This window comes from Bos mutus, chromosome 15 (genome assembly GCF_027580195.1).
Source record: "Bos mutus isolate GX-2022 chromosome 15, NWIPB_WYAK_1.1, whole genome shotgun sequence".
NCBI lineage: Eukaryota > Metazoa > Chordata > Mammalia > Artiodactyla > Bovidae > Bos > Bos mutus.
In genome coordinates, this window is record NC_091631.1 from 26,335,810 (window position 1) to 26,353,690 (window position 17,881).

General features: G+C 33.5%; 1 protein-coding gene across 17 annotated transcripts in view; it reads right to left on the bottom strand.

The window, feature by feature from the left end:
- Window positions 1-17,881, bottom strand: part of EMSY (EMSY transcriptional repressor, BRCA2 interacting) — an 80,800-nt gene that overhangs the window by 20,935 nt on the left and 41,984 nt on the right. For 14 of the 17 annotated variants that reach the window (XM_070383672.1, XM_070383673.1, XM_070383669.1 and 11 more), the window contains 5 exons: window positions 16,204-16,353; window positions 13,339-13,509; window positions 7,578-7,714; window positions 4,969-5,142; window positions 2,764-2,962 (listed from right to left, as the gene is read on the bottom strand). In XM_070383672.1, coding sequence (XP_070239773.1) covers window positions 2,764-2,962; window positions 4,969-5,142; window positions 7,578-7,714; window positions 13,339-13,509; window positions 16,204-16,353 — 831 coding nt within the window. The remainder of the gene's footprint in view (window positions 1-2,763; window positions 2,963-4,968; window positions 5,143-7,577; window positions 7,715-13,338; window positions 13,510-16,203; window positions 16,354-17,881) is intronic. The other 3 variants (XM_070383676.1, XM_070383675.1, XM_070383680.1) reach the window with 3 other exon arrangements.

A 17,881-nucleotide genomic window follows, 5' to 3' on the forward strand; every position in this document is an offset into this window, starting at 1 on the left:
ATGAAGAGACTAACCCTTAAGAAATATAAGCCAACAAATATATAAGTATTTAGAGATAAAAGGCATGACATCTACAACTTGTTCTCAAATGGTTAAAAATTTCAAAAATTATAAACACACAGGGGGCGGCACAGAAAGAGAATCAACAACAAAGTAAATAGGGCAAAATATAAATAAGTGGTGAATATAGTAAAAGACTATACACAGAAGTTCTTTTTATTCCTGTAACTTTTTATAAATTTGAAATTACATTAAAAGTACTAAACAGAGGTGGGCTAAAAACTACAAAAACAATATAAAGGAAAAAATGGGCTGTTATATAGTGCTTATATTCCCAGTAGGTATGAAAACCAAACTTGAGTCTTAGACTTAACAAAACCTTTATCCCTTTCTTATAACACAGCATATACATTCCCACAGCATATATAGTCCCTTGTCTTTGGAGAATGTACTAAGAAACTATACAGTGAAATGGGGAGAGGAGTAAATGAAGATTATAAAAATTGGCTTTAGGGACCTCCCTGGTGGCCCAGTAGTTAAGAAACCACCTTGCAAGGCAGGGGACATGGGTTTGATCTCTGGTCAGGGAATGTCACAACTACTGAGCCCACATACTCTGGAGCCTTGTGCCACAACTAAAGAGTTGTGCAGCACAACGAATATTCTGCAGGACACAATTAAGACCTAGCACAGCCAAATAAAAAGCAAATAAATAAATATTTTTTTAAACTGGCTTTATAGTTAACTATATTAGATATTCCTCTTTGGTGATTTTTTTCTGTATTATAAAATATTTTAAAAAGAAGTAATATGCAATGAGAGATAAATAACAAAAATAAAAATAAATGATGCCACATATAATAACAGATCAAAGAGCAAGAAATTTATACTCAATCACTTCCAAAAATAGTCAAACTTTTATCCTTTTCTTAGAATGAAAACTAAAGGCTCCCTAATGAAATGGCATGTTAGGGAAGTAATGACTGGCTTACAGCTCCCTTAGGGAAAAAACAGCAATTTCAAAGGTAACCTGAGCTTGTGTATATAGTTTACTGTTCAGGTTCCCATTTCAGCACCAATTCATAACCTAAACATTTTACCTGTCTTTTATGAAAATATTTCTCAAAGGAAAAAACAGCTGGAATTATTCAAATAAGTATAGACTTAAAAATAAAAGAGGAAAAAAGAATCTTGTTAGTTTAAGAATAGAATCTATACACATCAAATCAGTAAGTCTAAAAGAAATAGAGTAAATATCACCCCACTGTAACTAGACATAAACTGATTCATAACCAATATAGAATGATAAATTAAACCTTAGTAAACTGATTCAGAAAATATTACTATTACTAATAATACGCTGAAGAAAATTATCCATTTTCTAAAATGAGAGCCATACTGTTTGCTAAAATCAATATTTTAATTTATTTTTTTATCAATGAGTTTCCAAAGACCATTTCAAATGCTACCTCCTTCATGAAGCTTTCTCATAAAGCTTACTACACAGTATAAATTTAAAGATAAATGTTCAAATTGAATTAATGGAATAATTAGCAATATGAACCATTAGTAAGACTAATCTGGGATGATTCCACCAAAGAGTTAAAATAATAATGCCTGTACAATATGAAGAAACTGTATTGAAAAAGTGAAGGTGCTAAGAAAGCATTCCAGAGAGAATAATGTGGACGATGAGGAGAGGAAACAGAGTGAGTGAGGAATGATCAAAGAAAGATAAACAGTTCTGTTTCAATATATCAGAGCTTCTAAGTACAGGCATAAATATACTACCTGGGTGGTGACGGTAACTGACACACACACGGGTACTAGATCTGTTGTTGTTGTGCAGTTGCTCAGTCATGTCCAGCTCTTTGCAACTCCATGAACTGCAGCACGCCAGGCCTCCCTGTCCTTCACTATCTCCCTGAGTTTGCTCAAACTCATGTCCATTTAGTCAGTGATGCCATCCAACCATCTCATCCTCTGTTGCCCCCTTCTCCTCTTGTCCTCAATCTTTCCCAGCATCAGGGTCTAGATTTGTACAAAGTCTCAAAGTTTATGATCAATATGGGTGGTTAAGGTAACTGACAGACACAGGTACTAGATTTGTAGAAAATCTCAAAGCTTATGATCATTGAGTTTATTTCAATAAGTGACTCCCTAGAACAACATAATTAAAATAGCACTAACTATAACTAGTTTCCCTACTATGGAGCCTGGCTTCATATCACCTTCCTTATAATTAGGACAACCACACAATTATCATCTAAACTGGAACACCTATGAGAGTGAAAGAGAGTGCTATTATTATTCTAGAACAGAAATAAACTAAGACTTATTCCATGCAAACTGTAATGTATGAACACCCACATACAGCCCATTTATAGGCCTATCTCTGGCCACCATGATCCTTTCTCAAGGTTCAGCAAAAATCATTTCAAAAGGTACACTCACTTTCTTGCACACTTCTACTTACTCAAAGCAAACAAAAGGAATCACAGCTCTACCCAGTTTGATAATATCTATCTCCCCAAATCATCACCTAGTTTATGAATTATTTGATGAACATATGCCAGGCAAGAAAGAATGGTAAGCCTTACCAAAAACAAAATGTCTGCTCACATCAAACAAAAGACAATAAAATCAAAAGAAATGACAAGTCAAAGTATACATGTTTGTTTGAGATCCTTAGATTCAACTATTTTAGAACTAGGGCATTATCTCAGCAATAATTATATAAATCAGAAGTAAAACGGGTCTTACCTTGGGAACTTTGGGAGGACTCTGTAGAAGAGGAACTACTATCTGTATAACTCTGTGGTTCTTCCTTTCCTTCTTGAATAGATGAATTACCAGCCTCTGCCACCCTGGAGGCTTGTTGTAATGTTTCTGTGACCAGTTGCCTTGTTTGTTCACTAACAACTGTGGCCTGAAACGTCACTGGTTTGGGTTTAATAAGAACCTAGAAGACAAGTGGAAATACAACCAGTATAAATTTTTGAGCATTTAAAATATGTTTAACTTCTAGATCATAATAAAACAAATATTTTCCTGACGTGGAAAACAGTACTCTGTCCATTTATTATACTTTGGGCACAGCATTGATCATCACAGACAAATTCAATCTATGAATCAATTATACCAGGCCACATATACAGTTCATGCTACAACAGCTACAATCCTGACAAGAGCCTTTGCTCTGTTTTTTCTTGCCTAAAATGACTTCAGGAATCATTTTACAATCTGCAGTTATATAGAAGAATGATAGCTACAAGCTAAGGACGGCAGAACAGAAAGACACAAGGAGCCTAGATTCCCAGGGGAAGTGTGTGTGTGTGAGAGAGATAGAATTTAAGTATTTGTGTATACTATACATAGTCAGCATAAGAGGAAAGATTTCCCCTGTGTGTGTGTGTGTGTGATAGAATTTAAGTATTTATGTATACTATACATAGTCAGCATAAGAGGAAAGATTTCCTCAGATCTCCCAGGAGAATTTTTGAGTCACAATAACAGTCCAGGATTTCCTTCCTCTAAATATTTATCAACATAATAAAAATAAAACCCTAATTTGTTTAAGCCCCTGTTCTTCAGGTTTCTTTTTAGCAACCAAATGAAATTCCTAATTAACACACCTGCACAAAGTAATCTTGCTTAGGACCTAAGTCATCTTTTAAGAAATCTCCAAAGGAACACTAATTTAGACAACTGGGTGTGCGTGCATGCTCAGTCATTTCCGACTCTTTGCAACCCTATGGACTCTAGCCCATCAGGCTCCTCTCTCCATGGGAATCTCCAGGCAACAATACTGGAGTGGGTTGCCATTCCCTCCTCCAGGGGATCTTCCCCACCCAGGGACTGAACCTGCATCTCCTGCATCTCCTGCATTGCAGGCAGACTCTTTACTGCTGAGCCACAATTTAGACAACTACTATAGTCAATAAGGAACATGTGACAAATCAACCTTGGCAAAGGTCAAAACCACACAGACAGTAGAACAAGTGAAACGGGAAGAAAGTTTCACACTGAACCATTCAATTCAAAGTGTGGACTCCAGGAGTTAACTTCAATGGGGTACATGGAATGAAAATGTTACTTCACCACAATTATTTTTTACTTCTCCATTTATATGAATCTAAATCTTTCAGGCTCTATTAAGTCACCCATTTCCAAAAATTCAAGAATGAAAACATGGGTTATGACAAAGATGATGGAGCAAATGTAACTGTTGCCACTGAAATTTAAAGCAATTTGACCTTATTAGAAAAATCACAAAACTAATGGTTTTGATATATAAACTATTTGGCTATAATATTGAGGGAACTGACTCTAAAGGCAAACTATTATAGATAAATTATCTTTTACAAAAATTCTAAAAATGGCATTTTTCAACCAAAGCTGACATCATTTCCTTTGATATTCTCAAGAAAGTAAAGTACCTGAAAAATAAACAGTAGCCCACCAACACAAGATTAAATCCTGAGCCTCAATTTCCCAGGTAAATTTCTAGAAAAGCTCCCTTATCATTTACTGGTTGAAAAATGAACATATCTTTACTTTCTCCATTGTTTAGGTTTCAAGGAAATAAAATTTATAAGTAAATATCTCAAGTGCTTTCAAAGGTCATATAAGCTTACACAAAAATATTCTTTGACAGATTATGAATAACTACTATCCTCTGTCAACCATCTACTTCTCAAATAACAACATACACCTTCAGCAAATTTTACTCCAAGGGGATTCTATTCTCTAATTTTTGCTCATGACATGATACAAATATTTAATTTTTTTTAAGTACTGAAAAGAGAAACACAGGTTTTGAAAACAGACGGTTATAAACACTCAATCATAACTTTTAATAATCTGGTTCTTTCAGTGTTACTCATCTTTTTGTTCAGATTTCTACCTTGGAATTTTAGGAATTTGAAATATACCAGAGTCAAGAAAAATCACCATATCTTAGCATACCTGTGTTTTCCCTTGCTGCCCATATACAATTTTTGTTGGGATGATTTTAGCTGCTGGTTGAACTGTGGAACCTATACCTTTTGGCTGAGTTACAATCATTTTGGTGATGGGTCTTGTAGCAGTGATAATAGCTGGCTTTGCTCCTGTTGGCACCGTCTGAATAGTCTTTTCTCCCTAAATTGAAGTCAGTAAATACATGAGATTTATATACATTTAAATGGGAAAAAAAAGTCCTTTTACTGAAAAATCATAGAAAAGTTTTACCAGGATGATGGGGAAAGGGTTGCAAATTGTGCAACAAAGTATAAGCTTCCAGGTGATCAAAAATGTTAGACCTAGTTGAAATGATCTTAGAAGTCATGTGACCAACCTTCTGTCCAAAGAAGGCAGTAAATATTTCTTGGTGAGTGAATTTTAAAAATTACCTTCTTTAAGAATACTTAGTATTCTCTGTCATTCACAGAATATATATACTAAAAGAGTCAAAATTTAGAGAGTATATACTGTTATCTCTAAGTGTTGGAACTACAGGTCGTGCTCCCTCAATATTCATCTTTATGTGACAGTTTATATGAAATAAACATATGTGTAATAAAAAAATTAGTGTGCATTCTACCAATAGCTAAATGTTCACATACAAAATAAATTAAGTTTCCCAAATATGAAGTTATAAGGCTATATAGCAGAATGTCTATGTGAAATGGTGTGGGCAAGAAATGTAATCAGCAGCAATATTAACATTTTTTCTGAGGTTACACTGGAAAATACAAAGAAAAAACTTAGGACATTTCCCACATTAGCATGTTACTAATATCACTTTAGTCTACTAACTAGATAGTTTAAGCCCATTAACTTTTCACCATTTTCTACATTTTCATCTGCTTTATTCTTAAGTACTATTTTCTGATCATTTATGGAGTCAATACTTGAGCTTAACAAATTAAATTCAGTCATTTTACTAAAGTACTAAAATTTTTTAAAAATTAAAATCCATAAAATTAAAAAGGAAAATATCTAAAATTTTTTCACCTTATCAGTTTTTCTTTTCAGTCACCATCACCTAAATGTGCAGCCACTGAAATTTAGCAGCCAGTAAAAACAAAACACCTAGGTGAACTGGCAAAAAGGTAATTACTCTGTAAATTTAGGTTAAATGATTACAAACTTCACAAGTTTAAATATCTGCTGCAATAATCTAAGGAAAACATGGAGTGTCTGCCAACCGTGCGATTACTTATTTTAATACATAACACACCCTTCACGGCAGCATCTCTGGAAAGAGCTCTATAATCATTTGCCAAGAGCTGCCAGCTTGCAAGTGGGCGTGCCCTTTTATTAAGAAGCTCAATGGGCCCTGTCCAAGTAAAATTATAAAGACCCATTCAAAACAGACTAGCAGGCTTTTCTGAAAAAGCTCTTTTGGTGTGTGTGTGTACATGCACAGGTAAGCAAGTTACGAGTATAGGTGCATGTACCTATGTGGTGAAGAGGATGGTCTTATACCCTGATCTTCTTGTTTGACTATCATTTCTTGCATCAAACTTTTTGCTATTAGATATATATGGCAGCTAGTACTCACATATACTATTTTTATATCTATATGACCATAGGACCTAGAGTACATGGTACCCCTCTCTTTTAATATCAAGTTCCATGAAATTACAAACCATGTAATTTCTGAAAATCTATATTCTAATTCTGACTTTATTTTTGGCTTACTATGTGAACTGAGGCTGGGAATAATCTAAAATTTCCTACATGATGAAAATATCTAATACTAGACACCCACCAGCACTGTAAAGACTATGATGCCAAGGAAGCCACTAGAGATCAACTACAATGAAGCATAGTATTCTTTTTTCTAGCAAAGTAGAGATACTACCAAACCTCTATAGTTAAGTACAAAGAATAATAACAGTAAGAAGAAACAATTTATTGAGGACTTATGGGCCAGGTACTGTTTTAAGCACTTTTAAAACAGTTACCAGTTAGTTACTCATAACTCAACAAACTCACTGGTAGAGATCACCAATGTACAAATGAGGAAATTATGGATGAGAGAAGTGGAATAAGTTAGCCAAACACCTATGACACTCAGAGACAAAGCCTAGGTTTGGCTAACTTCAAATCTCTTAACCTCGTAACAATTGCCTTCAGAACTATAAATGCATCTCTAATTTACTTGATTTTTTTCCCACTAGCTCAAGAAGTAAAAGTGAAAGTAACAAATCCTTATCATTAATTTAGTCTTAGCGGCAAATACTTCTCTTTGCCTAGCCTATGTCCAATACGAGACTGGTATCTACTGGCCATAAGCAGCAATAAAACTGTCCACTGACAGAGTTTCCTCTGAGTTAAGCTGGTAAAATCTTCCATCTGAACCAAGCTAAGACTGAAATCATGGTCATAAGCAACATAGTCATGAGCAACATGTTTTAGAAATTACTGTAAAAAATGGCATCAATAGGTGGTGTTTTTTACATCACAGCAGGAGTAAATCAAGCCATTCTATCCATTGTGGGTTCTAAAGTCCTTAGACAAATATTTATATAGCTGGTCTTTAAAATCCTCAGTGGACTGCTCAGTCTGTAGTTTAAGCTCTTACTTACTCCAGCATTTAGCAACGTTGTGACAACATTTTTGCCCGGAAGGCCTTGAATGGTCGTTCCTTTTCCTGTAGTCTTTTGCACAACAATCACATTGGGCTTGGAAGTCATGGGGATTGTAGTGATTTTGGTAGTCGTTCCTTAGAGAAGGGGGGAGAAAAGGAGGCCTGAGTTAAGGACTAGTGATATTTGGTTATTTCTATTCATGTTGTACACAATTAAATACATGTAGTCAGTGTCACCCCAGATGATGTCAAACCTGTCATGAGGATGAAAATGAAGGCCTTGGAATAATAAATTACAAGTTGTCCTAGAATGAAAGAATATTAAGAATCGATTCTTACAGCATTCATCTTTTTGGAATCTGAAGACCTACATAACAAACTCAGAATCTAAATATATCACCATCTGCTTCCCTATCGATATTTTTCTTCTGACTAGTTCACTGGAACAAATTAGACTATTTTATGACAAACATTTCTCCCAAACTCAATAGTATTACCTGTGTGACTAGTATGACAGGAAAACGCTTCAAAAAAAGAATATAAGAAAGGATAAATGTATATCAAAATTCTCATATAACACTAAATTGTAGAGGAAATTTATGAAAAAGAAATGTCATTTATTTTTATGAGAACAAAAAAGAAAATAAACACTAGTCCCAGACCAAGTCAGATGAAACACATACTCTTATAATTTCCAACACTCTGAAAAGTCTGAGGATGAAACCCTAATTTATATACTTAAATATATAAATTTATATTTTCAATCATTAAGTTCTATATAATAGATCTATATCTACCAATCCAAACATATTAGTATCTTACCCTCTCCCGCACATACTTCCACAATATGTTTCTCTTCTATCAAATTTATCTTCCTATCATATTCATACCCTATATTCTTCTAATTGTTCAAATTGGAAATCCTGGTGCAAATCTTTGATTCTTGCCTTGTCTTCACTCTGCATCCTCTAACAAAATAACAGCCCCTTAGCTCCAACCATATTTTTTTATACCACTGACTCCTCAGTGTTTAGCACACACTGTATTGCAATTACTCAAGTTATCATTCAGTGAGTATACAAATGAACTAAATTTGTCATAACAAATGTCTTCTTTCAAAATGTTATCAATGTCAGCTCAACAGATAGGCCGACATCTCTCTTGCTTTCCGGTATCTTCTCCCTATTTCAAGCTTCTCTGTCATGCAAATAGCTCTGATGTATCCTGCCATAGCAAACATTCTTAAAACAAAACAAAACAAAACACCACCTCATTTCATCATGCCACGAACCAACAACATGTGAAACTGGTCAAAAGCCTTTCAAATCCTCACTGCATTTCGTTTCAACTTGCCTTCTTCGGTTTCAAAATCCTTTATAATTTGATCTTATTTGTTCCCACTGCACAATGTACACCATAATCTCTATAGTTTAACGAGTATTTTCTTTTATTATGGCTTCCTATTATCTACCACACAAAGACCAAACTCTTCAGCTTAGCCCTCCAGGTTCCATCAGACTTTAATTTTCAGGATTACCCAATATATATCTCTTCTTCAGTGTGCTGATTTCCACATCAGTCCTTGAGCATACTAGACCCAATGCACCCTTTATACCTATAATTTCCTCTGGCTATGCAAACAGGCAAGTCATAGTTTTCCTCTACAGGCTTGCATATCATTTATCAAATGACTAAGCACAGAATGGATACACATTAAATACATGACTGATTAATATACTCTTGAGAAGAAAAATTAAAATTTTATTATTTTCTACTGGGAAACCTTAGCATTCTCTACTATAGTTTCGGAAATAAGATTGATAAGAATAAGAATGTTCTAGTTATGTATCAATTTTTGGCAATCTTGTTACAATATAATACACTTGCCATCATCTAATGCCTCTATCAGTCCGAGGTAACATGCTCAGGTTACATAAAAAAGCACTTTTGTCCATGGGCCAGTTTCACAAATATTTTTTCCTTTATCTGTGGTCTGTGAATAGTAAGCTGTTAAAAGCCACAAAAACCAAGCTGCCTATTATTTACTTATATCAACTTTAACTCTTATTAACTCCAATTCCTCATGTGATTAACTATGATGCCTTCTCTGACAATGCTCCCTCATCAAATATTTGGTTAATAAAAAAATGTTTTTAGAAAGTAAGCATTAAATACTAGCTCAAGGAAATGTAAACCAAGCTTTAACTTTATAGCAAAGTATAAGGGTCACATTTTTGACAAAACTTACTTAACAAATGAATTATCTTTATAACTATGAAAATATCAAATCCTTTCTATTACAGGTGTGTCAATTTGTGAGACAGCTGCAAACCAAGTTCACTAGCTTAACAAAATGGGAGGCGATGTGTTAGAAAACTGAAGAAAAGGGCATAACATAAGGAAAAGCAAGTACAGTATTATATTAAGATAGAATACGATTTATAACTAGAACTATCAAATTGTAAAAATTTAAAATTCTAATAGTATATTTTTGTATCTCAGGTGATATCTATTATATTGAAGTAAGAAGTATTACTCATTTAAAAAAAAGTCTTCCTCTATACTTTCATAGCATTCAGCCTATAGTTCTCATGTTACAAGACAATGTATGAAGTTCACCTGTTTAGCATTCTGTAGGGCACAGAATATCCCTTGTGTACATCACTGTGTATCACAGCACCCAACCCCACATCTAGCTCATAGCATATTAGAGAACTCACCTAGACATACAGTCCTTACTTATAGAGTCAACATACAATAGGTGCAAGTAACTGTGAATCACATTTGGGTCATAGGCTATGACACTGACGCATTCCAGAGATTCTTATTCAAAAATAAGATGCCTGTAAAACTTTGAGCCTTATGGAACGCAGGCGTAAAGAACACAAATTAATTGGCCTAGACTTTATTATTCACTGATTCTTAAATCACTCTGGCAATTTTGGTTTGGGGGGTAATTTTTTATATGTTACTCTGCTCAAAGAATGAACAAATGAATATAACGAATGAACAAATGAATGTAACGAATGAACAAATATATACAAACACTAGCCCCTTGCCTGGACATTGTACTAAAGATAAGGGGAATCAAAATCAAGTCCTGCCATTGTCACAGGTTCTCATAAAGTCCTTAGATTCAAGATAATGAGTTTACCTCTAAAGGATCCATCTTCTGCATAAAACAGACACGATTTTTCAACCAACTTTCAACAAAGCTCACCAACAGACTTACGTATCTGATAATTCTATATATACACACACACATATAAGTAAATATCTGACTGCATAAATGACTAACTGCAAAAACAGTCATGCCTTCAACTTAACTGCTTATTCTAATAAAAATAAAAACTTGACCTTTCTGGAAAGTACTTTGGAAGCATGAATTTGCCTTCCAGGACATTATACAAAGGAAATAAGAATTTCATATAATAATTTATGTATAATAATATTCTTCATAGGATTATCAATGAGAAAAAAATTGTTAGGTAACCTAAAACATTCAGCAATGAATAAACAGTTAAATTATGGTGCATTATAGGAGAGAATATTGTATAGTCATTAATCTGGGGTGTGAGGTATCAAAATACATTTAATGGAATGAGAAAATGATATTATTATATGAAAAAGATTAAAACTGATTATATAGATCTATATTTAATTTTTTAAAATATACATATATGCACAAAACATTTATACAGAAATCTAAATAGAAAAAGGAATAAACAGAAATATACACAGATTATTTCCCTAGATGGCAAAAATTATAGGTTTTTAGTTTTCTTTGTATACCTTTCTGTATTTTCTAAATTCCCCACAATAAACATAAAAGTATTATTTTTTTTAAAAAAGCCTTCCATTCTCAAAGCCAGATGTATGAGTGTATTTTAAGAAAAGCATTTCTTTTTTGTTGTGGGGGTGGTGAGGGCATTGACTCTAGCATCCAGCATCGGATCACAGATTAAGGTAGAAAACTGTCTAAATTCATTCAACCTGGCTTATTGGTTTACTGTGAAAAGACAGGGATTGAGAATTTAAAAACTGACCAATAACCCCAGTATCATGGAACGAGAATATAATAAGAAACACTGACACGTAACATAAGGATTAGTTTAAAGTACTCAGAAATGAGAGAAGTTCTTTAGAATGAAAGTGTCAAATAGTGAAGCAGAGGTAGAGGCAAAACGAGCCCCACGCAATGAATACAGCTATTTCAGCTGTGAGCCCATTATACCCTACAGTGCTGAAAAAGTTTAAGAGCTCTTCCTCTATGTATCTATACACTTGAAATAGCAACTAACCACCAGTTACTTTATATTTTAGAACAAAGGTATGTTTACAAGTGTAGGGTATATACCTCACTGCCTCTTTGCTTCTAGGAAAATGTGCTTGTGTATACTGCTCTAACCTCACACAAAGCAGCTAAATCATAAATAAGGTTTGAAAACAAGAGGCTTCATGACATTCCTTCAAGCTATATGGTATTAAGAACTTATACCTAAATAAATACCCTATGGTCATAAAAAGTTATACACTAATAAAAAAACATGATTACTTTTTGAAAAATAAAGTTTAAGTGTGTGCTCTATACTATTTAAAGATATTGTCAGGTAATAAATTACAATCTAGTTTTAACTGTGTTATTTAAAATATCCTCTTAAAAGCTGAAGTATGATTCTTTCCCTACTGGTTTCACCCTCCTTAGTTTGGCAAACATCAAAGTTTCTCACTTACACTTAAAGAGTAGAGCCAAAGTTAGCAGCTTTAAATATAGAGCTTTATGCCAATACCACGACCTGCCTTGTTTTTTTTCACTCCTTGAGTTATCAGCAACATCATATTACTGCCAGGAACTTCAATTCCTTCACTTTAAAATGTCAGAACAATTCACTGGGGGCATACAAAATACAGCTAGTCTACAAAAATGGTAGACAGTAAAAGTCCACAGGGCTTGCCTGGTCAGAGATTATTCACATCATTTTAATTAAAAAACAATATTCGATGAAAATAGACACCATGTTAACATTCCACTTCAGGATATACAACTCAAATATTGCAGGAATAAATGAGCCATTAAAAACCAGGTAAGGTTCTAAAATACCAATAAATATTAGCTTTCATTATCTGAGTTAAATATTTTTAAAAAGTAAAAAGCCCTTATAAATGGTGAAAAACAAATAAAAATATTCAAGTATTTTTATTTTTAATAAGCTAAAGTAACATTAGTAATTGAAACTATGAGATTATGATCCTGCAAACATATGTAGACAAATAAATACTAGTCAGTAATTGAGATTATGATCCCACAAACATATTTAGACAAATAAATACTAGTTCTTTCACTGCCTAGTTTATGTGGCTTTGGACAGGTCACGTTCATCTCTTGAAATGTACAATACATCTATACCTATAAACTGGAGATGATACCAACTATTTCAGAGTTTTGAGGTAGAAATGAATTGATAGATGGGACAATATTTTATAAATGAAACATCTCTATGCAAATGTAAACTATAATCCTCCCATTCTGATTAAAAGCAACTAAATGTTCTTTCTATTTTTAAACTCTCAAAAGCTTAACATGTAAAGATTTTATACTGGAACTAAAAAACTATACTTAATCACTAGACATAAGGGCTAAAAACCAAGTTCTAGATTTCTAAGCAGAAAACTGAGATCAAAACAGTATCCCTTGACAGTGAAATGTTTTTTCCTCTTATTGGTCACCTATACCTTTAACATATTTCAGATATACCTACCAGAAACTATATTACTGCTAATTATCTTGCCCCCCAAGGTAGCTAATGATTTGGGTACTACTGTAATAATGCTACCACTGGTAGTTTTCACGTAGGTTGCAGCTCCAGGGGTTGCAGCCATCCGACCTATAGATGGGCTCACTGTTGGCCGAGTATAGGTTGCCTGTGTGCCTATAAAAAGGGAAAAGCCAAGAAAAAAACTTGTCATCACTTTTAGAAGAATGACAATTTATACAGTTTAACTGTAATTCAATGTAATCTACATTGCTTTAACTTGAAAATGGAATTTCAAGGTGTCAAGCCATTAAATAACAATTTACAGCCAGTTTTCAATGCACATAGCAAGAACTACAGCCAACTCAATTTGAATTAACTTTACACATAAAATTTTGTGATGTGTTGCATCAAATTACTAACCCCAAGAAAAGCATAACTAACTCTGTTCCCTTCTTCCACTACCCTTCTTCCACTAGCTTGGTGCCAAAAGAAACTTAAATTTAATCATCTTTCCTGCCAGAGCATTTTAGATATTTCTGTTATAGATTTCAAGGTCTCCGCATCTGTTTTATGCTCTCAGTGCCAAATCCAACGTCAGCACTCAGCAAATAAGGCAGTATATTGTTTGCCTAAAATTTTATAAACTTTTACTGTTTTGTACTCTGCTACCCTCTAAATATATTTCCATCATTAGAGAGTTATTCCATCATTTTACTAGAGATTAAAGTTGTAGCTGCCAAGAGTTGCCAGGAATATTTTTTTACTGAGAAAATTCACTATTTACATATTTCCTCAACTTTAACTGACCTGTTAGAATATTTTTCTTCATATCTCTCAAAAAGATTTTACACTCGTACCCACTATTTTTAGGACTTTTTCTTTCCCCCAAACAGGAACTAAAAATTAACCAGATTAGCCTATTGTAGCATCTCACACATCTGGTAACTCAGAAACACTATTCCTAAGTTTCTAAAACTGTTCCTAAGAACAGTTAGTTTTGAGGAGAAAGAAGATAATTCAGGTAACACTTTCTTCAACTGAAAACATTTTTTTCATAATTAGGTTCAGAAGTCACTGTAATAATCATTTTCAAAACCCCCCTAAAATTGGTTTTATCCAGTTAGTATTTACCATTTTAAAATACAATCACTACCCAAAAAAAGGAAGAAGCGGAGGAACATTAAGTAGAATTAAACTGATTACAAACATACATCTAAATCAGAAAAATAAATCTAGTACAAAATAAATATGCTATGAAGATACACAGCTTGAATTAATTATAACTGGAAAATATTTCAACGTTAGCTTTTGTTTTAAAATTTGCAGAAACATTTATTCTAACATAGATATATAAGGATACATTATTTTTCACTACCTTTCCCTAACATGAGGAATCACATCTTTGTACAAAATGGAGAAAAGTTTTGGGTGAAGAATGATAGATTCAATAAAAGAAAAACTGTTTTTAAAACATAGGCTTTGCAAGAAGATGAAGTATTGCAGAATGGCGGTTGTCAGGGATTGGAAGCAGGTGGGAATGGAGAGTTATTGTTTAATGGGCAGTTTCAGTTTGGGAAAACAAAAATGTTTTGGAGCTAGATGGTTGTAATGGCTGCAAAACAACGTTAATGTACTTAATGCCAATGAACTGTACACTTAGAAATGGGGAAAATGATAAATTTCATGTTATCTATATTTTATCACAACCTTTTTAAAAAAAGTTTTGGGAGTCAAACAGACCTGGATTCAAATTCCAGTCCTGTCTTTTATAGACTATGTGGCCATGTGATGTTGCTTAACATAAGTCTCTGTTTTGTTTCTGAAAATGGAGACATTAAAGCTTAAGGGAGACTAAGGGTAATGTTTATACACACTTTTACATAATGGCCAATAGGTGATAGCTTATAAACTTGAGAAAGGAATCATTTTACACTCTTCAGATTCTATCATCTAAATTGTTGTTGTTCGGTTGTTAAGTCATGTCCGACTCTTTGCGACCCCATGGACTACAGTATGCCAGGTTTCCCTGTCCTTCACTATCTCCTGGAGTTTGCACAAACTCACGTCCATTGAGACAGTGATGCAGCCAACAATCTCATCTCATCATCTAAATTTGGCCCTCTTCAAAGAGTCTGGCAAGAGTTACACCAATTTAAAATAACACCAATGGATAATACTAATTCTAACATTAATTTATAGTAATGGCTATTATAGTAATGGCTAGTAAAGCACTCTCCTGGGGACTTAACATACCAGATTTGGTAAAGGTATTATGATCACATAGAAATAGACAACAGAAAAGACTGAGAGGAATTAAACTGGTCAAAGTCACAAAGGATGGTACTATTTCACTTCCTTGGGCCACAGTCTGGATACTCTCATACCTGGGTAAAATGGCATCCAATGCTTCTCTCAGTCAGACTAACACTTACCATACAATAATGTAACAACAATTCTCAGCCTCATCAGGGTGAGATTCTCTTGGGCTGGGACTGCGATTTCATTCACTCAACAAATCCTGACTGAACACCTACTTACAGATCAGCTCTACATACATATGGTGAATAACACAGATACGGTCCTTTATCCGCATGGAGCTCATGAGCTAATAAAGTAATTAACATCAAACAATTGACAAAAAAGTACCTAAGTAATTAGAAACTGTAGTATGTGTTACAAAGGAAAAGAAGAGGACCATGACAACAGCAGAGAGCTAATTCGAGTTGGGAGGAGGGAAGAGTCAAGAGAGGCCTCTTTAAAGAACTGTCTCCTGAATTTCTATATTCCCAATGTCAAGCAAATTACTGGGTCAGAGAAATTACTCAGTGAGTATGATGAATGAATGGACTGATGCTCAAGATAACTTACCAGTAGGAGTGGTTACCAGTTTAGTTGTCATAATTGCACCATTACTGCTAACCACCATAATAGGGGAATTGCTACTGGTAGGCAGAGTTGCTGTCACTGGTTTGGGTAAGATTTTACTTGGTTGAACTTGTTGTGTGATGATTTTAACACCTTTGAAAGAAGAAAGATAAATCTCAATACAAATTATTTTTTAATAACGTGGTTTATATCAACCCAAGAGGGCAGCAGTTATACACATTTACTGAGTCTTGACTAAAGAAGCTTTCTTTCATATTGATAAATAATACTCTTTTAACTTTTATCCCTCAAACTCCTATCTTTCCAAATTTCTTTGATTCAGGAATATAATTAAAATACAAAAACTATTTAACAAGTTGTTAATAAAAAATGATTTTTGTCTATGATTACATCATATGAGAGCTTTCAAACCAAATTAGCCATTGATCTTAACTTCCACAGACAATCTGTGTTCTATGCAAATACCTGGGATGAAAGGATTAGAAGACAAAAATAAAAGTTAATGTAGCTTTTATATATTCTCTACTCTATCAAAGATTTTTCTAACCTCTTAAGATTACAAAAAGCAAGAACATTTTCTTTATGAACCTTTTATTTTTAAACTTATTTTAAAGTATTTAAATAGCTCACTTTGTCAAAAGTAAAGAATATGCTGTTATTGAACCTACATAAAATACACATGTGGATAAGAATTTGAAAACAATATATAAAAATAAAATTAAAATATTAGGGTGGTGATGTTATATTTTTCATACATTTTTCCAATTTATTTAAATGTTACTGTTACATTGACTTTCCAAATTTCAGATGTCCATTTAAAAGAAATCTCTCATGCTAACAACAAATTTAAGTCCTAACAGCTGTTAACTAAGGAAGGAAAATTTTGGTAACACTTTTTCCCCACTAAACTTCACTGAAATAATTCATGGAATACAATGTATTTCAATAGACAACTAAAATTTTTACTTTTTTGGATGGTGATTTAGGTTAAGATATGAGGTAGTAAACAAATATATTTATTTAATAGCCTTAAATAATTATAAAATACTTATACCCAACAAAGAAATTAAAATAATAACATCTAGGCATAATTAGTCGAATTACTTAATGATCTTTATGACTCAGCTTTCCATTCATAAAATAAAGATAATATTAGTATATATACCTTCTAGGGTTGTTGTGAAGATTAATTATGGGAAAATTGTGAGTTGCCTAATACATAGCAAGGATTCAATAGAAAAAAAAGTATTACTACTGTATAAACAAATTCTTATTATAATAAATCATAAACTATAAAGCTGTAGGGGAAAAATGATTTCTAGAATTATCTCATTAATGAATTACAACAATGCTTAAGGTACATAAAGAAGATAACTCCCATGCTTTTAAAACCATTCCTCTCATTGTTGCAGTAAATAGGAAAAAAGAGGAATTAAGTTTTTTCTTTCCCTTTCCTGAGAACAAAGAAGATAAAGAGAACAGTCAGCAGGCCTGATCATTCCTACTTTTTACTTTAACTGTTCCTAATCTGTTGTTGTTCAGTCACTCAGTCGTGTCTGACTATTTGCGACCCCGTGGACTGCAGCATGCCAGGCTTCCCGGTACTTCACTATTTCCTGGAGTTTGCTCAAACTCATGTCCATTGAGTCAGTGATGCCAT